This window comes from Lontra canadensis, unplaced genomic scaffold, assembly GCF_010015895.1.
Source record: "Lontra canadensis isolate GAN:19392208 unplaced genomic scaffold, GSC_riverotter_1.0 scaffold3, whole genome shotgun sequence".
Classification (NCBI taxonomy): domain Eukaryota; kingdom Metazoa; phylum Chordata; class Mammalia; order Carnivora; family Mustelidae; genus Lontra; species Lontra canadensis.
In genome coordinates, this window is record NW_022630997.1 from 31,105,550 (window position 1) to 31,125,605 (window position 20,056).

General features: G+C 43.5%; 1 protein-coding gene across 1 annotated transcript in view; it reads left to right on the forward strand.

Annotated features, from left to right (window-relative positions):
* The first annotated feature begins 387 nt into the window (after nt 1–387).
* LOC116879529 (anthrax toxin receptor-like) overlaps nt 388–20,056 on the forward strand; it is a 35,981-nt gene continuing 16,312 nt past the window's right edge. Inside the window, exons 1-4 of the mRNA XM_032877849.1 lie at nt 388–835; nt 15,753–15,824; nt 17,041–17,116; nt 19,977–20,054. Of these exons, the coding sequence (XP_032733740.1) occupies nt 567–835; nt 15,753–15,824; nt 17,041–17,116; nt 19,977–20,054 (495 nt within the window). The 5' untranslated portion in view covers nt 388–566. The remainder of the gene's footprint in view (nt 836–15,752; nt 15,825–17,040; nt 17,117–19,976; nt 20,055–20,056) is intronic.

The window sequence follows — 20,056 nt, forward strand, 5'->3', positions numbered from 1 at the left end:
TTGCACAAACCTTCTTGACCTTCTAGATCTTTCCATGTCTATGGGTGATGTCAGTGTTCACACCAATGACCCATACTGTACTCTAGTTTCCCAGTTCCTGGACCTCCTCACCCACAAGGATGTCCTCATCTAAGTCACTTCAGCTACCTGCTTTCAGTTATAAAAAGGCAGGGTCTTGAGGATTTGAATGGACATCTGGAGGGTTTGGGATAAGGGACAAATGATGGCCCCATCCTAACCCCCATCCAAAGATCCCATGGCTCCCACCTGGGGTTATCAACAGGCAGGGTACTGAGCAGAGCTGCAGGTCACAAAGTCACCATGCCAACCCTCCTGCCCATCATAAGGGACATCACAGGGAATTCTGCCTCTGTGGGGCAGGGGAAGAGCCACTCAGGTAGTGGGGCCATCACCCCAGAGACAGCCACTTGCCTCTTCCGCCCCAAGGGCAGATACCAGGTGGAGGCTTTCAGAGAAATTTGGGGCAGTGCTGGAGGGGACAAGACCCCAGGGCACGGGGTTTGGGGGGAGACAGTGAATGAGGCAGAGGTCTGTGGTGGTTGGGCATGGCCAGCACTAATCCCACCCCTGCTCCAGGAGAGAGTGGGGCCTCTGGCACAGCTAAGAAAATAGGGAGCAGCAGCATCTGCGTCCCAGGCCCTGCACTTTCCCTGTTCCTGCTCCTGCTACTGCCACCTCCACTGCTGAGCACAGGGAGCTTCCTGCACCGCCTCCCAGCTGGGAGAACTTTCCACCACGGCGCCAGGCACTACAGGAACAAAGTTGATCTGAGAACCTGCGATAGTGGCTTTAACCTCTTCTTCCTCCTGGACGCGTGAGCAGCTCTCCCACCCTGGCCCTGGATGTCCCTCAGGGCACCTCTGACCTCAGAGCATGAAGTGGTTCAAGGAGATCCCAGCCTCTGGGAAAGGAGAGGTGGAGACAGTCTTAACACCTAAGATAAAACCCCTTTTTCCTGATGCAGAAGGAATGCTCCAAGAATTTATTCCCTGAGAATTTTCCTTTTGGAAAGGAAAAAAAGCCACTGTACAGTTTTGGGGTGACTCTCAGTCCCTCCTCTGACATGGCCAGGATCTGTGCCCTGCATGCCCCTTAAACAGCTGGATGGGCAGGTGATTGTTAGAAGCTCCTTCTCAGCAATTTTTAGAAGCTCACTGGGTTTCAGATTCTGTCTGTGCAGTTATCTGCTTGTGTTGCTTTTCACTCAAGTAGATTCTATTTTTATTAGGCTCCAGAGCGATTCCCTGTTGGTTCTGTTGGACATTCTCAGAGTGTCACTGCTTAGAAAGTCCTTTGCTTTACTGCCAAGGCTTTTGCTTCCTTCTTCAACTACTTGGAGACCAAATTCCGGAATGTGTACACTTCCAGAAGAGCTAGGTATGACCAGGTGTTATCCTGGGAAGCTGGGCTGTGCATTAAGCACCCCGTGGCCCTCAGAGAAGGAAAGGGGGTAGATCTTCATGCTTGGAGAGACTGGAATTTTGCCTTGTTTCCATTGCCAACTTGTCTGTTGGGTTGACCCCTTCAGTAGTAATAATAATATGACCATCCATAATGTCATCATTGAAGCACATTTTGGTTTCCAAAGCCCTTCCACTGTACTTCCATCACCCTCAAAACCATCCTAGAATGTAGAGTAAGGAAGAATGTAAAGTAAGGAAGACATTTTGCATTTTCACTCTACTGGAGAAGGGACAGCATCTAGAGGTTGGATAAAGTAGCTCCAAGGCTGGTGGGTGATTCCAAAGACCCCCCTCATCTGCCATCCGGTTACAGTGCCTTTCTTCATGCCCCTAGTAGTGTGGGCAAAACCCAGCCCTGGGTTGCACTGGGAAGGATTCTGGGTATAGGTGTGGCCTGTGAAATAATAGTAATTAAGCAATTTCTACATGCCTGCAAAGGGCTGAACTAAGCCTCCCAAAGCTTAGGGAAGTGGATTCTATTTCTCTATGAGGGTGACAAAACCGAGGCTGAGAGGGATTAGTGATTTGCTCAATGTCAATTGAGTCAGTTTGTTGCAAATCATTAGATAGTGGGGGAATGCTCCCTTTCTTCTCTTCTGAGGAGGGTATGCAGTGAGGGAACAAGAAAGGTGCCAGAGAAATGGCTTCTGAACAAAGAGGTCCCCACTTCTTGTCCCTTTCATAGCTCTGCTCTTTCCCCCTTCAGCTTTTAAATGCTGGGAGGTGGTACTGTTCTCTCTGATCACAGCTGGCCGTAGCTGTATGTTGATGTGAAGGGTATGGACCCCATTCTGAAGGCTGGGAGGGCAAGGGAGGAAGGGGAGCAATCAAATCCCTTGTACCCTCACTCACGCTCTAGGATCAAGGCCCCCCAACCCTTATTCTGACATGTTACCCAGGTAGCCAGAACTGAATCCTGCTGGATGCATTGATGGGAGGAGGAGCTGAGGGGGTCCATGAAAGAGCCCTTACACGCCCCTTTCACAGCTCCCAGAGCCATCAGTGAGGGGTCTGGCTAGAACCTGCCTGCAGTTAACTAGGCAAAGATTGTCTGAAACCACAGAAAACTCCTCAGCCCCAGGGAAATAATCTCTGTGTGACCTGGGCACAACTAGTATGGTTGAAGATGGCTTTGTGCATTTTGAGGGCCAACTTGATGAGAAATTCATGGAAGGTGAGCACATAGTCCCTCCAGCATTTCTCCCTGCTGCTCTCAGAAGAAGGGGAGTAATGACCATTGAGGATCATTTTTGCCCACACTGGTGAGTGAGGCAGACTGCACTAACCAGTCCTGTCCCCCTGGACAACCTGTTTCACCTCTCTGTGCCTCAGATTCCCCTCTGTGATGGGGATCTTCATACCCAACTCACCAGGTTGTGATGAGAATGAAGGGGAGTTTGTATGCAGTTTGCCCAACATAGCATCTGATGGAATCATAGAAGATGAGTACAAAATGCTGCTAGGGAAAGCAGAGTCGGGCACACCGGCGCTGGGGACTCCCTGGCACTACAGGGGCCCCTGACCAAGCCCTGACTCCCTGGCTTGACTCTCTTCTGACATGCCCTTTTGGGTGGCAGGATACAGGTCAAATGCCTGTGCTGGTGACACTCCCAAGGTTCTCTGGGGCCTATCATCCATGTGATGAGCAGTCCTGTTCGTTCATTCATTCCCTTAACAATTCATCCACTCACAAATAATGTCTGAGCAACTGCTATACATCAGTCACTATTTGGATGTGCAGGTAAGGCAGCAAACAAAACTGGACAAAGTCCTTGTCCTCCTGGAGTTTCCATGACTAGAGAGGGAATAAAGAGGAGAGGAAGTAGTGTATTAGATGGGATAAGCACCAGCGGAGAATCAGGGAAGGAAGATGAAAGTACTGAGGGAGGGGCCTTTCTGATGAAGTGGTCAGGGAAGGCAGGGCTGGCAGACTAGAAGGTAGAGGGGAATAAGAGGGTGTGTTTGAGCAGAGAGGGCATACAACTAGATCTTGGTCTGAAAGGATCACAGTTGAGGGGCCGAAGGACAGAACCTGCTGGGAGACCACTGCAGGGGTCTCTGGGGATCCAGGGAGATGATGGTGGTGTGGACCCGTGGGGTAGGGGTGGAGGTGCAGAGTGGCTAGATTCTGAATCTATCTTGAGGAATGCAGAAAGTTTGGATGGGGGAGCCCAAATGTGGCTGTAGACTGGGAACAAGGGGAAGGAGAAGAAGTAGCTTCATCACTGAGTCTTCCTCTCCACTGTGCGTAAATATTTTCTATTTCACCAATGAGGAAAAAAAGGTCACTCAGGGCCAGAAATGACCCCCTAAAGCCCTCAGAAGGGAAGACATGGAGCAGGAATTGAAATCCTGGAATGTCTTCCTCCAAAGCCCATGCCAAAGAGTCCAAGGCTGCATGGGTCCCTGAGAATCGCTGTCTGCAGGAAGGTCTTGAGTGGTTCATTTCCACCTTATTCATTAGACTCATTAAGTTAATTGGATGAAAATTAGTGAGCTCTACCATTGCCCCAGGGCTGACTCCCTTTGAGGGCCAGGAAACTCCAGGTTAGGGGAATGGCCTGTGTAAAGTCCTGAGTGTGAGACCCTCAGATGATCTCAGAGTGTGAGGAGGGAGGGAGGGTAGAGGAGGAGGAAGAAGGAAGGGGCTGGCCAATTGTGGGCACTTGGGCCTATCTGAGCAGTGTGTGTTATATCTTAAGGGCATCTGTGGGATTCACTGAAAAAACTACTTTTATCAGAAGAGAGATGGATCAGATCTGCGTTCTTGAAAGAACTCCCATATTCCTTGAGGATTAGATAGGAAAAGGGACGGATGGCACATGAGTGAAATTAAAGGGGAAAATTCTAGAAGTTCACAGGAAGCCTGACAGGCTGGGGAAAAACAAGTGGGAAAAAAGATCAGGTGTGCCAAATGAGAGAAGAGGGAGACAGACTCTCCCAAAGCTCCTACATATGTGGCACAGTTGGAGTATGAAGGGCTGGTATAGACAAGACAGGCAGTTCTTCGGATCCATCATGCCAACAACATGGGTATGTCACTGTGAGTGCACTGTGGATGACAGGTCTCATAGCTTCTTTTTCTGATGTTAAAAGATAAACTGAGGCACTTTGTAATTTTTAAGAATTAAAGTATGCATGGATTTACATTAAGTCACACCAAACTTAAGTTGTTAGGAACACTACATTGGCAGGATCTAGTGCCAAGATTTATATAGAGAAGATGTAAAAGAAAAACAAAGAAATTATTTTCATTTAATAGTTTAAGTAGTTACTTTATTTGGGAAAAGCCCAATTAGCTGGTTTTTATTGGTTTTCTTATACAGGCTACCAAGACATTAGGACCACCTAGTCTAATGACTTTTGCCATAGATATTTTGCTACTGTTCATTCATTCACCTTTTTTTTTTAATTTCAGAAGTTTTGCAGTCTAGAAGTTAAGTTACAGTTTGTTCCAGCTCACTGAAGTTGTCCCCTATTCTTGAGAATAGGTCAGTTCAGTTAAACAGTTTTATCTCATTTAATGAGGTATTGTTACAGAGGGGTTCCCAAAGTTAGACCTATACCATGTGAACATTCAGGTATTTAATAAGATGCATTTTAATGAGAACAAAAGAAAAATTAATGGTTAGAGCAGACTACAAACCAGATTCTGAGACCAAAAAGCTGTCAACTGAGAAGGTGTGCAGACATAGGGCTCTTAAATGTGAGCTTAAAGCATCTTGTGTAGTTTGAATGTTCCTGGTGATGTCAGTGGGTGTTCAAATGATTGTTCTGAGTGGCCTACCACACAAATGTTTCTTGTGCATGAGACATTGTGTTGATTTCTATGAAGTTTATATCAAGTTATCCAGCTCAGTTTTGCAGGGCTTTGAGAAAAGAGCAGTTTCTGATCTTGGTGATTCCAAATCAGAAGGGTGGGAGCAAATTGGAAGCATTAATTTAGAGAACTGTACACAGATATTGAAGGAAAATAGAAGTTAGGATTCCATTACATTTTACAGGTAGATAGCAGCACCACAAAGACAAGAACAGGTCTAGCTAGAATCTGATCTCCATGAGGGTGTGTTATAGATTTTACTGCTTTTTACAGAAAAACAAAAAACAGTTTTTATTGAAACATAATCTTCCTCTTTACCATTATCCCAATTTCTAGCAAAAATAATCTCAGTGAGAATAATTTATTAAATCACTCTAGTCTCATTAAACTGGGCTTAATTATTTCCATAAGTGCAGGAAGAATAATGATTTTAAGTATAATCTCAGATATGATATACCAGTTAAAGCTTTGATGATATCTAAGAGGACTTATTGTCTCCATTAGGGTCCACCTCATTTTTAATTCTGGTAATAAGAAATCTTTGATTAGATTTTGTCATTGTTTTCTGTGGTTTTGTGATTAGATTTTTTTAAGCTAAGAAGCCAAACCAATCACTTGCCCAATTTCATCCTGTTAAAAGGAAATCAGATTCTTATTTAGCTTACACAAAGTAAGAATACTCAAAGAGCACCTGAGTGGTTTAGTCAGTTGAGCATCCAACTCTTGGTTTTGGCTAAGGTCATGATCTCAGAGTCCTGAGATCGAGCCCCACCTGGCTCTGTACAGAGTCTGCTTTGGATTCTCTCCCTCTCCACCTCTACCCCTCCCCTCATTCTCTTTCAGAATAATAAATAAATAGATTATCTTTAAAAAAAGAATACTTAAAATTTTCTGAAGAATAGAAGGATCAGATAGAGAGTAAAAGATATTTTATTTTCAGTAAAAAGTTTGTTTACTAAATTTCTATAAATTATAAGTAGATTAAAAGAAAGGATAAAAATGACTCCTTAAATCTGGAGATGGAGGAACAGAAAAACCAGCAATGTTTAAAAAAAAGAACATAGGGGCACCTGGGTGGCTCAGTGGGTTAAAGCCTCTGCCTTCAGCTCAGGTCATGATTTCAGGGTCCGGGGATCGAGTCCTGCATCGGGCTCTTTGCTCAGCTCCCTCCCTGCTTCCTCCTTCCTCAGCGGAGGAAGCCTGCTTTCTCCTCTCTCTCTCTCTGCCTGCCTGCTTATGATCTCTCTCTGTCAAATAAATACATTTTAAAAAATCTTAAAAAAAATAAAATAAAAAAGGATCATAAATTCATAATAATCCTCATGAGTTCTTCTAGTACTATGTAATTGATTCTTTATTAATGTTTAATCTTCTGTTAGAAATTATATGAATCCATCAGTTTCTCCATTAGTGTTCAGAAAATTCTTCCCACTTCAGTGATATCACCTGAAAGTTATCTGAAACTTGTACCTGGAGAGTTCCCCAGTTCATTGATATCACCATAAAGTTATCTGAAACTTGTACCTGGAAAGTTACCAGAAAAGGTCCTTTCCATAAATCTCTTTGAACAGAAACTACTTCTGCAAAACCACTAGTGTAAAGCAGTAACTGTCTATAAATGTCAAAAGACTTAAAAGCTTAAAAGCTGGAATATTAAAGATCTGATGAGGGTTCATTACAGTGCAATTGACAAGAAATTTCACTTTTTCTTTGACATACTTCTTACAACCATAATTAGAATTATGACAGATAACATATTACCAAGACATTGATTTCCTGGAATTCCATACAATTTCTGGAACTTACCTTAATAACATAGATCCATACGAGTATAACCTAAAAAAAGTTTAACATATCTTCTTATTTGAGAATGCTTCCCTTGTAATTCAACATGTCAAACTAGCAAAATTAGTTTAATATGTCTCTTTTATAAGGAGAACAAAAAATATTTTGAGATGTTCCAGGGACCCTCTTAAATATCCCAAAGTCGTCCTAAGGTTAAAAAGACATCATTTTGAAACTGGTAAAGAGAAGTTTATAAAAAAAAAAAAAAAAAGAAATCAGATAGCGCAAGGGAGGAAGCAAGATGGTGGAAGAGTAAGGGACCTCATTTCATCAGTCCCTTGAATTTAGCTAGATAACTATGAAGTCATTCTGAACACCCATGAATTCAACCTCAGATGTAGGAAGAGATTATCCAAAACCCTGAAAGTAGAAAAGTGACCACTTTTTCCAAGGTAGGAGATACAGAGAAGTGAATCTGAGGAAAGATACCAGAAAATAAATGGAGTGGGGAGGGAGCCTCTGTAAGCTGGCTACCAGAAAGTGATATAGCTCCAGAGGGCAAAGTCAGAATCCTTAGAAATCTGCTCCAGTGAGAGACATCCCTGTCTGAATGGTGCTCAGGGGATTAAATTAGAAGATTTCTAGGTGGGACAATGTGGTCTCAGGATCCCCGGAGTCACAGAATTAACAGGGACTCCTGAGCTGGTCAAGTTCCAAAGCAGAGGAAAGGGGAAACTTGTTCTGGTCAGTGAGCCCAGGAGGGGGCTCTCAGCTCAATTTGCCATAAACTGTAAGCCAGGCCAATTGGGTGGCCACTCTCTTGCCTGTGGACCCTGGACTAGAAAGGACTAGAAACACAGAGACCATTCACCATCCCCTGGGAGGGGCAGAATGGGTGCACACAGGATCCAGCCACTGCTCTCAGCACCACGGCCCTACAGAGAGCATTAACACAGGACCCTACAACTTCCCCCTGGAGGACTGCTGTGGGCATGCACTACCAGAGTCTGCAGAGTTTGGCACACAAAAAAGTAAAGAGCCTTGATCCCAGAGAGTTTACTAAGAAGAAGGAACTGTGTCTTTCAGTTCTAGGCCTGGAGAACAGGTGTAGCCATTTTTGTTTTGATCCTCTAAAGAAGCACAGAAAGTCTTAAGGGAACAAATGACACACAAAGGACTAGCTTACACTGAGGTCAGACACCTGGCAAGGGGCGGGGCTACTCCACCCAGGAAAGACACCTGAGAAGCAGCACAGCAGGCTCTCCCCCACCAGAAGACCAACTGGAAGAAGAGGAGCAGAGCAAGTTTACAGACCCCACAAGACTTTAAAAATCCAGTGTCAGAGGAAAATAGTATATAGAATTTGAGGCCTTTTTCTCATAATTCATTTATCTTTCAGTTTAAAATTCTTCATTTCTTTTTTCTCTTTTCAACTAGTTTCTTATCAATTCTTTGTTTTTTAAGTCTTTTTTAACTTTCTTTTTTTGCATTTACATTTTATAGATCTATTCTTCATTTTTTGCTTCCTTTCACTTTTCCTTTCACTCTATTCAATTTTATTCACTCATTTTGGTTTCTGATTTTATTCACTCATCTTGACTTCCTTTCACTCTATTCAATTTTAGTGTGTGTGTGTGTGTGTGTGTGATATATATATAGTTTTGCTTTCTTTACAATTTTGGGATTTAGTGTCTTCTAACACATAGAGCAAAATACACTCAGGAACAGGTGGATCACCCTGTTTTGTCCACCTAGTGAGATTATATTCTCTCTTCCCCTCCCCGCCTTTTTTCTTTTTTCTTTCATTTATTCTTTTGCTCTTCTGTTTTAGTTTCTGACCTCTTGGGATTTTTCTAGTGTGTAGTTTGCTTGAGTCATGGTTGATATTTTTTATTGTTCATTCGTATATCCATTCTTCTCTGGGCAAGTTGACTAGAAGTAGGAATTCACAACAAAAGAAAGCAGTAATACTCTCTGCCACAGATCTAACTGATATGGATAGAAGTAAAATGTCAGACCTGGAATTCAAGATAACAATTATAAAGTTACTAGTTGGACTGGAAAAAAAAGGGCAAAAGACACTAAAGAACCTGTTACTGCAGAAAGGAGATTTAATTAGCCCAAAATTAAAAATTTTCTAACTGAAATGCAGTCTAAGTTGGATGCTCTAACAGCTAGGGTCAATGAGGCAAAAGAGAGAGTCAGTGACCCAGAAGAAAAATTGATGGAAAGGAAGGAAGCTGAGGTAAAGAGAGAAAAACAACTAATAGGCATGAAGAGAGGATTTTTTTAAATTTAATTTTATTTTTTTCAATGTTCCAAAATTCATTGTTTATGCACCACACCCAGTGCTCCAGAAATCAGTGATGTTACAAAACGTACCAACATCAGAATTATTGGAATCACTGAGGATGAAGATGGAGGCAGGTGGGGGGCAGCAGAAGGTGTATTTGACCAAGTCATAGCTTAGAACTTTCCTAATCTGGGGAAGGAAACAGGCATTCGTGTCCAAGAGGTAGAAAGGACCTCTCCCCAAACCAATAAAAATTAGATCACTCTGACATGTAATAGTGAAGCTTCCAAATTTCAGAAACAAAGAAAAAATACTGAAAGAAGCTCAAGAAAAGAGGTTCCTAACCTACAGAAGTAAGAACATTAGACCTGCATCACACCTATCCACAGAGACATGGTAGGACAGAAAGGGCTGGCATGATATATATTCAGGGTACTTAATGAGAAAAAACATGCAGCCAAGAATACTTTATCCAGCAAGGATATCATTCAGAATGGAAGGAGAAATAAAGAGCTTCCAGGATAAACAGAAACTGAAAGAATATGTGGCCACCAAACCAGCCCTGCAAGAAATTTAAAAGAGAGACCCTGTAAGCAAGGAGAGAGCCAAAGAGTAACATAAACCACAAAGGAACAGACAATTTATAGAAACAGGGACTTTACAGGTAATACAATATCACTAAATTCATATCTTTCAATAGTTACTCTGAGTATAAATGGGCTAAATACCCCAGTCAAAAGACACAGGATATCAGATTGTTCCCCTGAAACAAATAATACATTGTTAATTTAAAAAAAGAATGAATGGGTCAACCAGGAAATTAAAGAAGAATTTTAAAAGTTCATAGATACCAATAAAAATGAAAACACAACTGTTCAAAATGTTTGGGATACAGGAAAGGGGGTTCTAAGATGGAAATACATTGCAATACATGCCTCTCTCAAAAATTGGAAAAATCTCAAATATAAAAGCTAACCTTACACCTAAAGGAGCTGGAGAAAGAACAGCAAATAAAGCCTAAACCAAGCAGAAGAAGAGAAATAATTAAGATTAAGAAATAATTAAGGTTAAGATTCAAGCAGAAGTGAATGAAATAGAAACCAGAACAGTAGAATAGATCAATGAAACTAGAAGCTGGTTCTTTGAAAGAATTAATAAGATCAATAAACCCCTAGCCAGACTTATCAAAAAGAAAAGATAAAGGACCCAAATTAGTAAAATCATGAATGTAAAAGGAGAGATCACAACCAAGACCAATGAAATATGGTCAATTTTAAGAACATATTATAAGCAACTATATGCCAACAAATTGGGCAATTTGAAAGAAATGGATGCATTCCTGGAAACTTATAAACTACCAAAACTGAAACAGGAAGAAATAGAAGATCTGGACAGATCCCATAACCAGCAGGGAAATTAAAGGAGTAATCAAAACTTCCCAAAAAACAAGAGTCCAGGACCTTCTGGCTTCCCAGGGGAATTCTACCAAGTATTTAAAGATGAAATAATACCAATTCTACTGAAGCTCTTTTTTTTTAAATTTTTTATTTCTTTTCAGCGTAACAGTATTCATTGTTTTTGCACCACACCCAGTGCTCCATGCAATCCATGCCCTCTCTAATACCCACCACCTGGTTCCCCCAACCTCCCACCCCCCACCCCTTCAAAACCCTCAGATTGTTTTTCAGAGTCCATAGTCTCTCATGGTTCACCTCTCCTCCCAATTTTGAAGCTCTTTTTTAAAAATGGAGAAGGTCCAAACTTCTTTAGGAGGCCAGCCTCACCTTGATCCCAAAGCCAGACAAAAACACCAACAAAAAAGAATTACAGACCAATATCCTTGATGAACATGGATGTCAAAATACCCATACTGGCTAATAGGATCCAACAGTACATTAAAAAGATTATTCACCACAACCAAGTGGAATTTATTCCTGGACTGCAAGGGTGGTTCAACACTTGAAAATCAATCAACATGGTACATCACATTAATAAAAGTAAGGACGAGAATCATATGATCCTCCCGATTAATGCAGAAAAAGCATTTGACAAAATACAAATCCTTTCCCTTTTTTTATTGTGTTATGTTAGTCACCATAAAATACCTTATTAGTTTTTAATGCAGTGTTCCAAGATTCATTGCTTACATACAACACCCAGTACTCCATGCAGTATTTGCCCTCCTTAATATCCACAACATCCTTTCTTGATTAAAACTCCTCACAGTGTAAGGACAGAGGGAACTTACCTCAGAATCATAAAAGCCACCTACAAAAAGCCCACAGTATCATTCCCAATGGAGAAAAACTGAGAGTTTTCCCCTAAGGTCAGGAACATGACAAGTATGCTCATTCTCACCATTATTGTTCAACGTATTACTAGAAGTCCTAACCTCAGCAAAAAGAAATAAAAGGCATTAAAATTGGCGAAGGAGAAGTAAAACTCTCAGTCTTTGCAGATGACATGATACTTTATATGGAAAACCCAAAAGACTCCACCCCAAAATTACTACAACTCATACGGCAATTCAGTAATGTGGCAGGATACAAAATCAATGCACAGAAATCAGTTGCTTTTCTCTACACTAACAATGTAACTGTAGAAAGAGAAATTAGGGAATCAATTCCCTTTACAATAGCACCAAAACCCATAAGATACCTATGAATAAACCTAAGCAAAGAAGTAAAAGATCTATACTCTAGGAATTACAAAACACTCATGAAAGAAGTTGAAGAAGACACAAATGGAAAAATGTTCCATGCTAATGGATTGGAAGAATAAATATTGTGAAAATGTCTATGCTACCCAAAGCAATCTGCATATTCAATGCAATCCCTATCAAAATACCATCAACTTTTTTCCACAGAGCTGGAACAAATAATCCTAAAATTTGTATGGAACCAGAAAAGACCCTAAATAGCCAGGGGAATGTTGGAAAAAAGAAAGCCAATGTTGGTGGCATCACAAAGCCTGACTTCAAGCTATATTACAAAGCTGTGATCATCAAGACAGCATGGTACTGGAACAAAAACAGACACATAGATCAATGGCACAGAATAAAAAACCCAAAAAGAGACCCTTGACAGCATGGTCAACTAATCTTTGACAAAGCAGGAAAGAATATCCCATGAAAAACAATGATCTCTTTAATAAATGGTGTTGGGAAAATTGGACAACCACATGCAGAAGAATGAAACAGGACCACTTCCTTATACCACACACAAAAATAGACTCAAAATGGTTAAATTATTTCACTTAGCACAATACCCTCCAGTTCCATCTACATCGATATAAATTGTAAGTATCCATCATTTCTGATGGTTGAGTCATATTCATATATATGTATATATGCATATATGTGTGTGTGTGTGTGTGTGTGTATGTCACATCTTCTTTATCCATTCATCTGTTGAAGGACATCTGGCTCTTTCCACAATTGGGCTATTGAGGACGTTGCTGCTATGAACATTGGAGTGCAGGTTCCTCCTAATTTCACCACATCTATATCTTTGTAGTAAATACCTAGTAGAGCAATTACTGGGTCATAGAGTAGTTCTATTTTTAACTTCCTGTGGAACCTCCAGCGTGTTTCCAGAGTGGCTATACCAGCTTTAAATCTGATGCCTTGACTTCCTCAAGGATGGATTCTGTAAATTTATTTAGTTCTTTGTGAACAATGTTCTTCTATTTCTTTGTACATTCTGTGATTTTGGTTGTTGTTGGAAGTTTGATTTGGATTATCACAATGTAGTAACTGTAGAAAGAAGATTTTCTAAAAAAAAAAAAATGTCTCACTGGTCTCAGGGGTGTTTTGCTCCTTCTAAATGTGTAGAAGTTGATTTGTTTTGAGATTTTTCCAAATTACATTTTCAAAGAATGTATCTTGTGTGGGGACACTGGAGTTTCTGTTTCTTTGGCTAATTTTCAGCTTATATTTTGACAGCGATTCCTTTGAATGCCGGCAGTTTGAAACAAATATAAAAACACCATAACATTAAAAGAAAAGAAAGAAAGAAACAAACAAACAAAAAAACCACGAGAAACAGAGAAGAGAACCTCTTCCACTTCCAGTTAGGCAGATGTTATTTACTGGGCTTTCCTTTACCACTTAACTAGACTTGTTCTGAACCTAGGGATCAACCAAAGGTGAAAGTTTATTTATTTTTTTAAAGATTTTATTTATTTATTGGACAGACAGAGATCACAAGTAGGCAGAGAAGCAGGCAGAGAGAGAGAGGAGGAAGCAGGCTCCCCGCTTGAGCAGAGAGCCTGATGTGCGGCTCAATCCCAGGACCCTGGGATCATGACCCGAGCTGAAGGCAGAGGCTTTACCACACTGAACCACCCAGGTGCCCCCCAAAGGTGAAAGTTTAAAGTGTTCACAGAATATGCTTCTGGATGAGCATATGTGTAGCTTTCTAAATTTATCTGTGTCCACAACTATCTTTGCAAATCCTAAATTAACCCCCACAGCAAGTTTAGAGAAAAGATGTACACAATAATTTATAAGTGAGGTCCACACTGCTCCCTCTGGTTCAAGAAGTTGGAACTGGACCACAGATCACGACTCAAACTGCCACCGGACTAGAAAAAGAATGGGGGAAGGGTGATTAAAAATGCCACCAAACTTTCCTATTGTTACAGGATTTCCTTCTTTAGTGCCTGTGGTTCATGGTCACACTGCTGCAAAGTATGAAGAGGTAGACCAAACAAAGAGTGGTGGGCAGCAGAGCAAACTTTATTGAGCCATAGGACAGTACAAAGCTCCTGAAGAGGAAGGGATCCGAGAGGTGTTGCCACTGGAGTTTTTCAGTCTAAGGGTTTTTATGAGCTTGTTGGTGGGCTGTTTTAATCTGATTAACCCTCTCCGCACCTGTCATCCAATCAGGTTTTTGTCATCTATCACACGGGAAAGGGTGGAGGGCTCCTTCCTGGGTGGTGTAAAATCCTCTAAAGGGTGATTTCCTCTTAGGATGGGGGCCACTTTTGCCTGCCTGCCTTTCTTCCAACTATCCTCCATCATTGTCATCCCAGTCTGCCAAGTCGAACAGGGAGAGCATGAGCTTTACAACTAGATCTGGAGTCAGATCTATGCTACCCATAAATTGTGCCAAATTCTTTGAACTATGAGAGCCTCAGTTTTCTTGACTGTAAAATGGAATTAATTCTGATATCACAAGCCTGATCTGGAATTGGAAATCTTTAATGTAAAGTGCCTCATATATACATGAATGATAATCCTGACATACTTAGGATCATCTATCCTTGTTTCCCTCACCATCTAGTGACAGTTTTAGAAGTAGCTTAGAGGAGGCAGAAGGAATGGTGGAGTGGAGAAAGGATGCTTTTGGATGTGTGGGACACATGTAAAAACATGTAAACATGACATTTGGAATGTAAATGAACATAGGAATCATTGGAAGAAAAGGAAGAGCCTCCTTGCGGGTTTCTCTGATTCTGACTTATGTTCTCTGACTCTGGCATATGTTCTTGGACATAGGGCATGTAAAAGGCAGGAACCATCACAGATCCAGGGAAAGAGTCCAGGCACCAGCACCAGTCTGTTTCACTCTAACCATCCACAGAACCCTGACAAAAACACTTAGTCAATAAACCTCCAGAAACTGGAATTGTGCAGACCTACAGAGATATGACATTACAAAGAATTTTGAACCCTGGGCAGCTAAGGCACAATAAAGTGCTTCCCACCTATGCAGAAGGGGCCATCATGAGGGATCAACCTTCTTTACCCTCCTACTCTCCATCTAGGGATTAATGTGGGAGCCAAACGGAACCAAGATACTGAAAGTAGGGACAGGAGGGACCTGTAGCTTTCCCTTCTGGTAGTAGCATGATGACACCAGAACAGCACTGTCTTGGGCCTATTCCAGTCCCTCCCCTGGCAGTGGGGCTAGAAAAGTCCTCCTGTGTCCAGAGTGGCTCAGCTTTGCAGGCTGATAGGAAAGAGGGAAATAAAATAGTCCTAGTAGCACATCCTCTGTGCTGAGGTCAGGGCTTCTACCAATGTGTTGGTAAGTGGGAAGGGGGAGCATATCAACATATCAGAATCAGTTGGGACTTTTCTATCCTCCTTCCTTCCTTGCCAAACAGCCTCATCTAACATGACCAACCATCTGGGTTTGTATCCAAAGTCCCTCATCCTCAAGCATGGGTCTGTGTGGTCATCCTCCCCAGCACTTCCACTGATGATAGTCACCACCAAGGTAACCCACTAAGGTGTTTGGCAGATATCAGTTATGTGGGCTGGAGATGAGCTTGCCAAAGGGACTGTGGGAGGTAGGGAGGCAGAAATGCTGCCTACCTGATGGAGGCACATAATCCCTCTGATCAATGTTGTTTTGGTTTTCAGGTCAGAAACTGCAAAAGAATACTGGGAAGAATCACAGACACTTGTGGAGGAAATGCTGAAGAGGTTCACGAAGTAGGCTTGTGTTTCCCTCTGCCAGGCAGAGTACACAGCTCTTTAGCTCAGTAGGCATGAGCATCCCTCCAGTCAGGAACGCAGAGCCCAGGGCAGTGTCTTGAAACAAGAAAGGACAGATCAGTCATTCCATTGGTTCATGGCAGCTTTGACTGGCTCCTGCCTGAGAGTCAGGCCATATTGTTGGAGATACAGTCTGACCTTGAGGACCTAACAGATTAGGAAACAAGCAAAACAGTAGCAGTAAATAAACACTTGCTTAAATAATGCCAGGGGCCAAAAGAAAAGGCAAATGACTTACAGCAACTTTAAGGAAAAATTAAGAATTCACAGAAAAAGTTCAAGGATGGCTTCCCAGGGGATGTGAAATTTGATCTATTTTTTTAAAGATGGGAAAAACAGGGTAATGGGAACCATCAGGGAGATTTCTTACAGAGTAAGAGGTCTGTTTGGGTGCAGGATAGGGTTAAAACGAGGGGAGGGCTGAGAGATAAAGCCAGATAGGTCAGCATGGAGCCAAAACACAGTGACTCATGCCAGGCCATGGGGCTTGCATTTTCTGCTGTGAGCTATAGGAAGCCACAGATAACTCTTGTTTAAGGGTGTGGAAATACCAAATTTGTGCTCTAGGAAAAAAAAAAAAAAAGGAAGTCTGATAATAGTGGTAAATGAGTTAGGAGAAGAACCAAGAGCAGTTTAGCTAAGGAATAATGAGAGTCAGCAGACCAGAAAACAGTGACCAAGGAGAGGAAATGAAGGGATGTATATGCATGGTTACCAAAAGAGAGAATAACTTTTTTAGAAGAGAGAGAGGTGGGGAAGGAGTTCCAAAGTATGTTGCAGTAGAGGAGAGGCTATTTGGGAGGCCCTCTTGCAAGAGTGTGAAGGTGTCTATCTCCTTGAATAGCACTGTGCATATGCCTCTGTGTGTGTGTGTGTGTGTGTGTGTGTGTGTGTGTGTGTGTGTCTTTTGGAGAGAGTGTAAGGGTGATTCAGGATGCCATTCTCACATACTCTTCCAGGAAGGCTGCCCATTTCACAGGCCTCAGAATTTCTTTGCTAAAGTTACAAGAAGTTCTGAGGTTTGGAAAGCAGGGCCCAAAACAGAATAGTTGAGGTGGGGACAGGGAAACTCTCATGCATTCCCTCCCTGATTGCCACTGGTTTCATCTGAAACTGTGTCGATGGCTTCTCACAAGCATATCTTCCTCCCTAGCCCAGCCGTGAGGATCGGCATAGTCACCTACAATTCACAGGGTGAGACCCAATTGCCACTCACCATACACAGGCAAGTGCCACGTCGACCCCCAAGGCAGGCCTTAATGGGTGAGACCCCAGAAAGATCAAGGGAGCTGAGAGGTTCCCTGAGACCACAGTGGGAATCCCAATAGTGTGTGCATGGGCGGGCCTGAGATTCCTTCATTGTGCATCCTAACCCCCAAGCTCTGACCCCTCTCTTTCCTCTGACCCCTGGCTGTTCTGAAAATGGCCAGCCCTGTACCGGTAGACCATCCCTGTCCCTCTAAGCCCTGTGATCACATGTCTGAGTTCTTCTCTCTATGCCCTTCCCTGTTCTTAAAAGTGGCTGTCAGTGAGGACTCCCTGGATGGGGTAGGACAGATGTGTGGCTTACTTATGAGCAGTACCTATGATGGGTACTTGCTCTTGTGTGTCACTTTCTGCCCTGGGCCAGTGGGGCAGGGAGAGACAAAGTCAGTAGTGGGGGAAAGGGATGGGATGGCAGCATCATAGTGTTGATGGGTATCAACGAAGCAGATCTTGGTCCCTTAGTAGGTCTGGGACAGGGGAACCAATGAGTGGAGTCCTGAGCACCAAGTTGGGATAGAATGATTGAGATGGGTCATGGTGCGCTAATCAGTTTTCTCAAAAACCTGGAGATAGGAAGTATGGAGCTTCTGAGTGGCTGAAAGTTTAAGATTCTCATGGACATAAATGACTGACTCCCAATTTAGAGAGAGAGAAGGACCAAAGAGAGGTTGAGCACCCTTAGGACAGAATGGACCCAGGATTTATGACATAGACCCACCATTCAGTACCATGGAGAGAAACCAGGTGTGCACAGTGGTAATGTCTGTGCATGCAGACAGCACTCTCATCTCTGACTCCAGGAAAAGCAGTGAGTGGGATGGCTGCTCCAAGCATTAGTGGAAGCACAGATTTGTGCATATGTGTGGTTATGGGTTTAGGACAGAGAGATCTGAGTGGATATGAGCTGAGTGGAAGGAAGCATGTCCATCAGGGGTGACACTGGCAGGTGGCAGAAAGATGCAAAGCTGTTGGGCAGGGGGCTCTGGTGGAAGAGCTGTCACTGGGGAAGGGAAGGCTTCTGCCTTCTCTAAGGTGGGAGTCTCAGGGCCCAGATGTGAGAAGCTGTGTGGGGGCTTAGGGAGGGCCTCCTGGTCCTCTCTGGACAGGAAACATAATGACATCTTCCACAAGCGAGGTTTCAGGAATGGCAGTGTACCCAGGGGAGTGAAAAAGATGTGAAATGAGATGGGACAAGATGTGCAGCTGGGAAGAGAGCTCACACTCAGGTCAGGGTCCTAAGGCTGTCAGCTCCTGAGAAACCCAGAGAATCTTGAGTGGAGTTAGGCTCCACTTGAGACTGGGCCTTCCCAAATGTGCTGCACCGCCTAGAAGATGAGGAAGCCTATGGCTGAGAGCCCAGGTGGACCCTAGCATTCAGAGAAAATCCCGGAGGGGACAATGTTACCTGATACAATTGTGACTCTGGAGATTCTGCAGAGAATGTGGGACCAAGGCTAGGACCTTGCTTGGTGCTTTCTGAGCCCTTCCTGCTAGGATTGAGTAGGCTGAGGAGACATAGTCCAAGAGGGGTTTCGTCTGGATGTTGGAGAAGCCAGATGGCACAGAAGCTAGAAAGACTGAGAGGTGTTGCCCAGGAGGGTGACAACAGGAGAGAGATGGGGAGGCTCCAAGGAGTTGAGACAGGTATTAAGGAGGAAGAGAGACTGCTAGGGGACAAGGAGCCTGGTGTCCCTCCCATGGACAGAGCTGGGAGTAGGACCAGAGGGGCAGCACTCCTTGGAGGGAGCCTATTGGGCTAGACACTGGGAAGAGGTGAGAGTTCCCCCATACTTGGGATGCTGTCACAAAATACAAAATCTTCCAGTGTATGATGAGAGAGAAGGGGAGAGTGCTTCTGCTAGAAAGGCAGTGTCTGGTGTGTCTTCCACTGGCCCCAGGTCCCAGGCCTCACCTCCTGGGCTGGGCTGGGCTGGGTGGGGCTGGACCTGGGGCTCTCAGGTCTCCCCCATAGCAACACGTGCACTCTCCACAATGAAAAGCCTTCTTAGGTCCACATTCTCCTAGACTGGCTGTGCCAGCCTAGCTCATCATATGGGATTGGCCTGAACCTAAACACCCAGACCCTCATGTATCCCAGTCTCACCCATGAGTTCTGCCTTCACAGCAGCTGTCTGGCCACAGAACTGTGGCAGCCAAGGGATCACTCCACAGGGCCACTTCCCCAGGCTTTGGCCTTTTCCAGGAGCACATGAACTCAGGAGCCCTAGTGTGCTCATGAAGCAGCTTGCTACTTCCTTTAGCACCAGTCCAGAAGGGAAAGAAGCTTGGGGGGACCAGGTCAACCTCAGGGGTCTGTGGCAGGGAAGAATGGGACAGGGCAGGAGCATCAATCAGCAGGATGACTTTTCCAAACTCAGCCTTACCTGTTGGAGGATAATGTGCCTTCCTGAGGGACCTGGTAACTTCTAGCAACCCTGCCCATCACATCGTGAGTGGGATTCACAGTGACACCTCCATGGGTGTGCCCCACATTCACCGTGGATGGTCAAGGCAAGGCCTTGGGGGTCCCCCAGGTCTGTGTGCCTGAGACTGTGACGAGTGCAGAGAAAGCCAGGCCATACCCATGGGACTACCAAAGCAGCATCTCCCACCTATGCTCACCCGATGGGAGACAGTGGAGGCCAGAGCATGGCCTGTCAATATCAAGGTCAGGGGGCTGAAGGTCATGACTCAGCTAATTGACTTGTGTCCTGTCCCAGCCAGACATGTACACACGGCACAGTGGTTCCAGAACGGCTTGGGGCTGCTTTTAATATCAAGACCAAATTACACTTCAACACTTTTTCTGATTTTTTCAGAGAGGAATTTGAAGAAGCTCTTAACAATCTTAAGACAGTACAACTTTCAGGAGAAAACCTATTGGAGACAGGATTTGTAAAGGT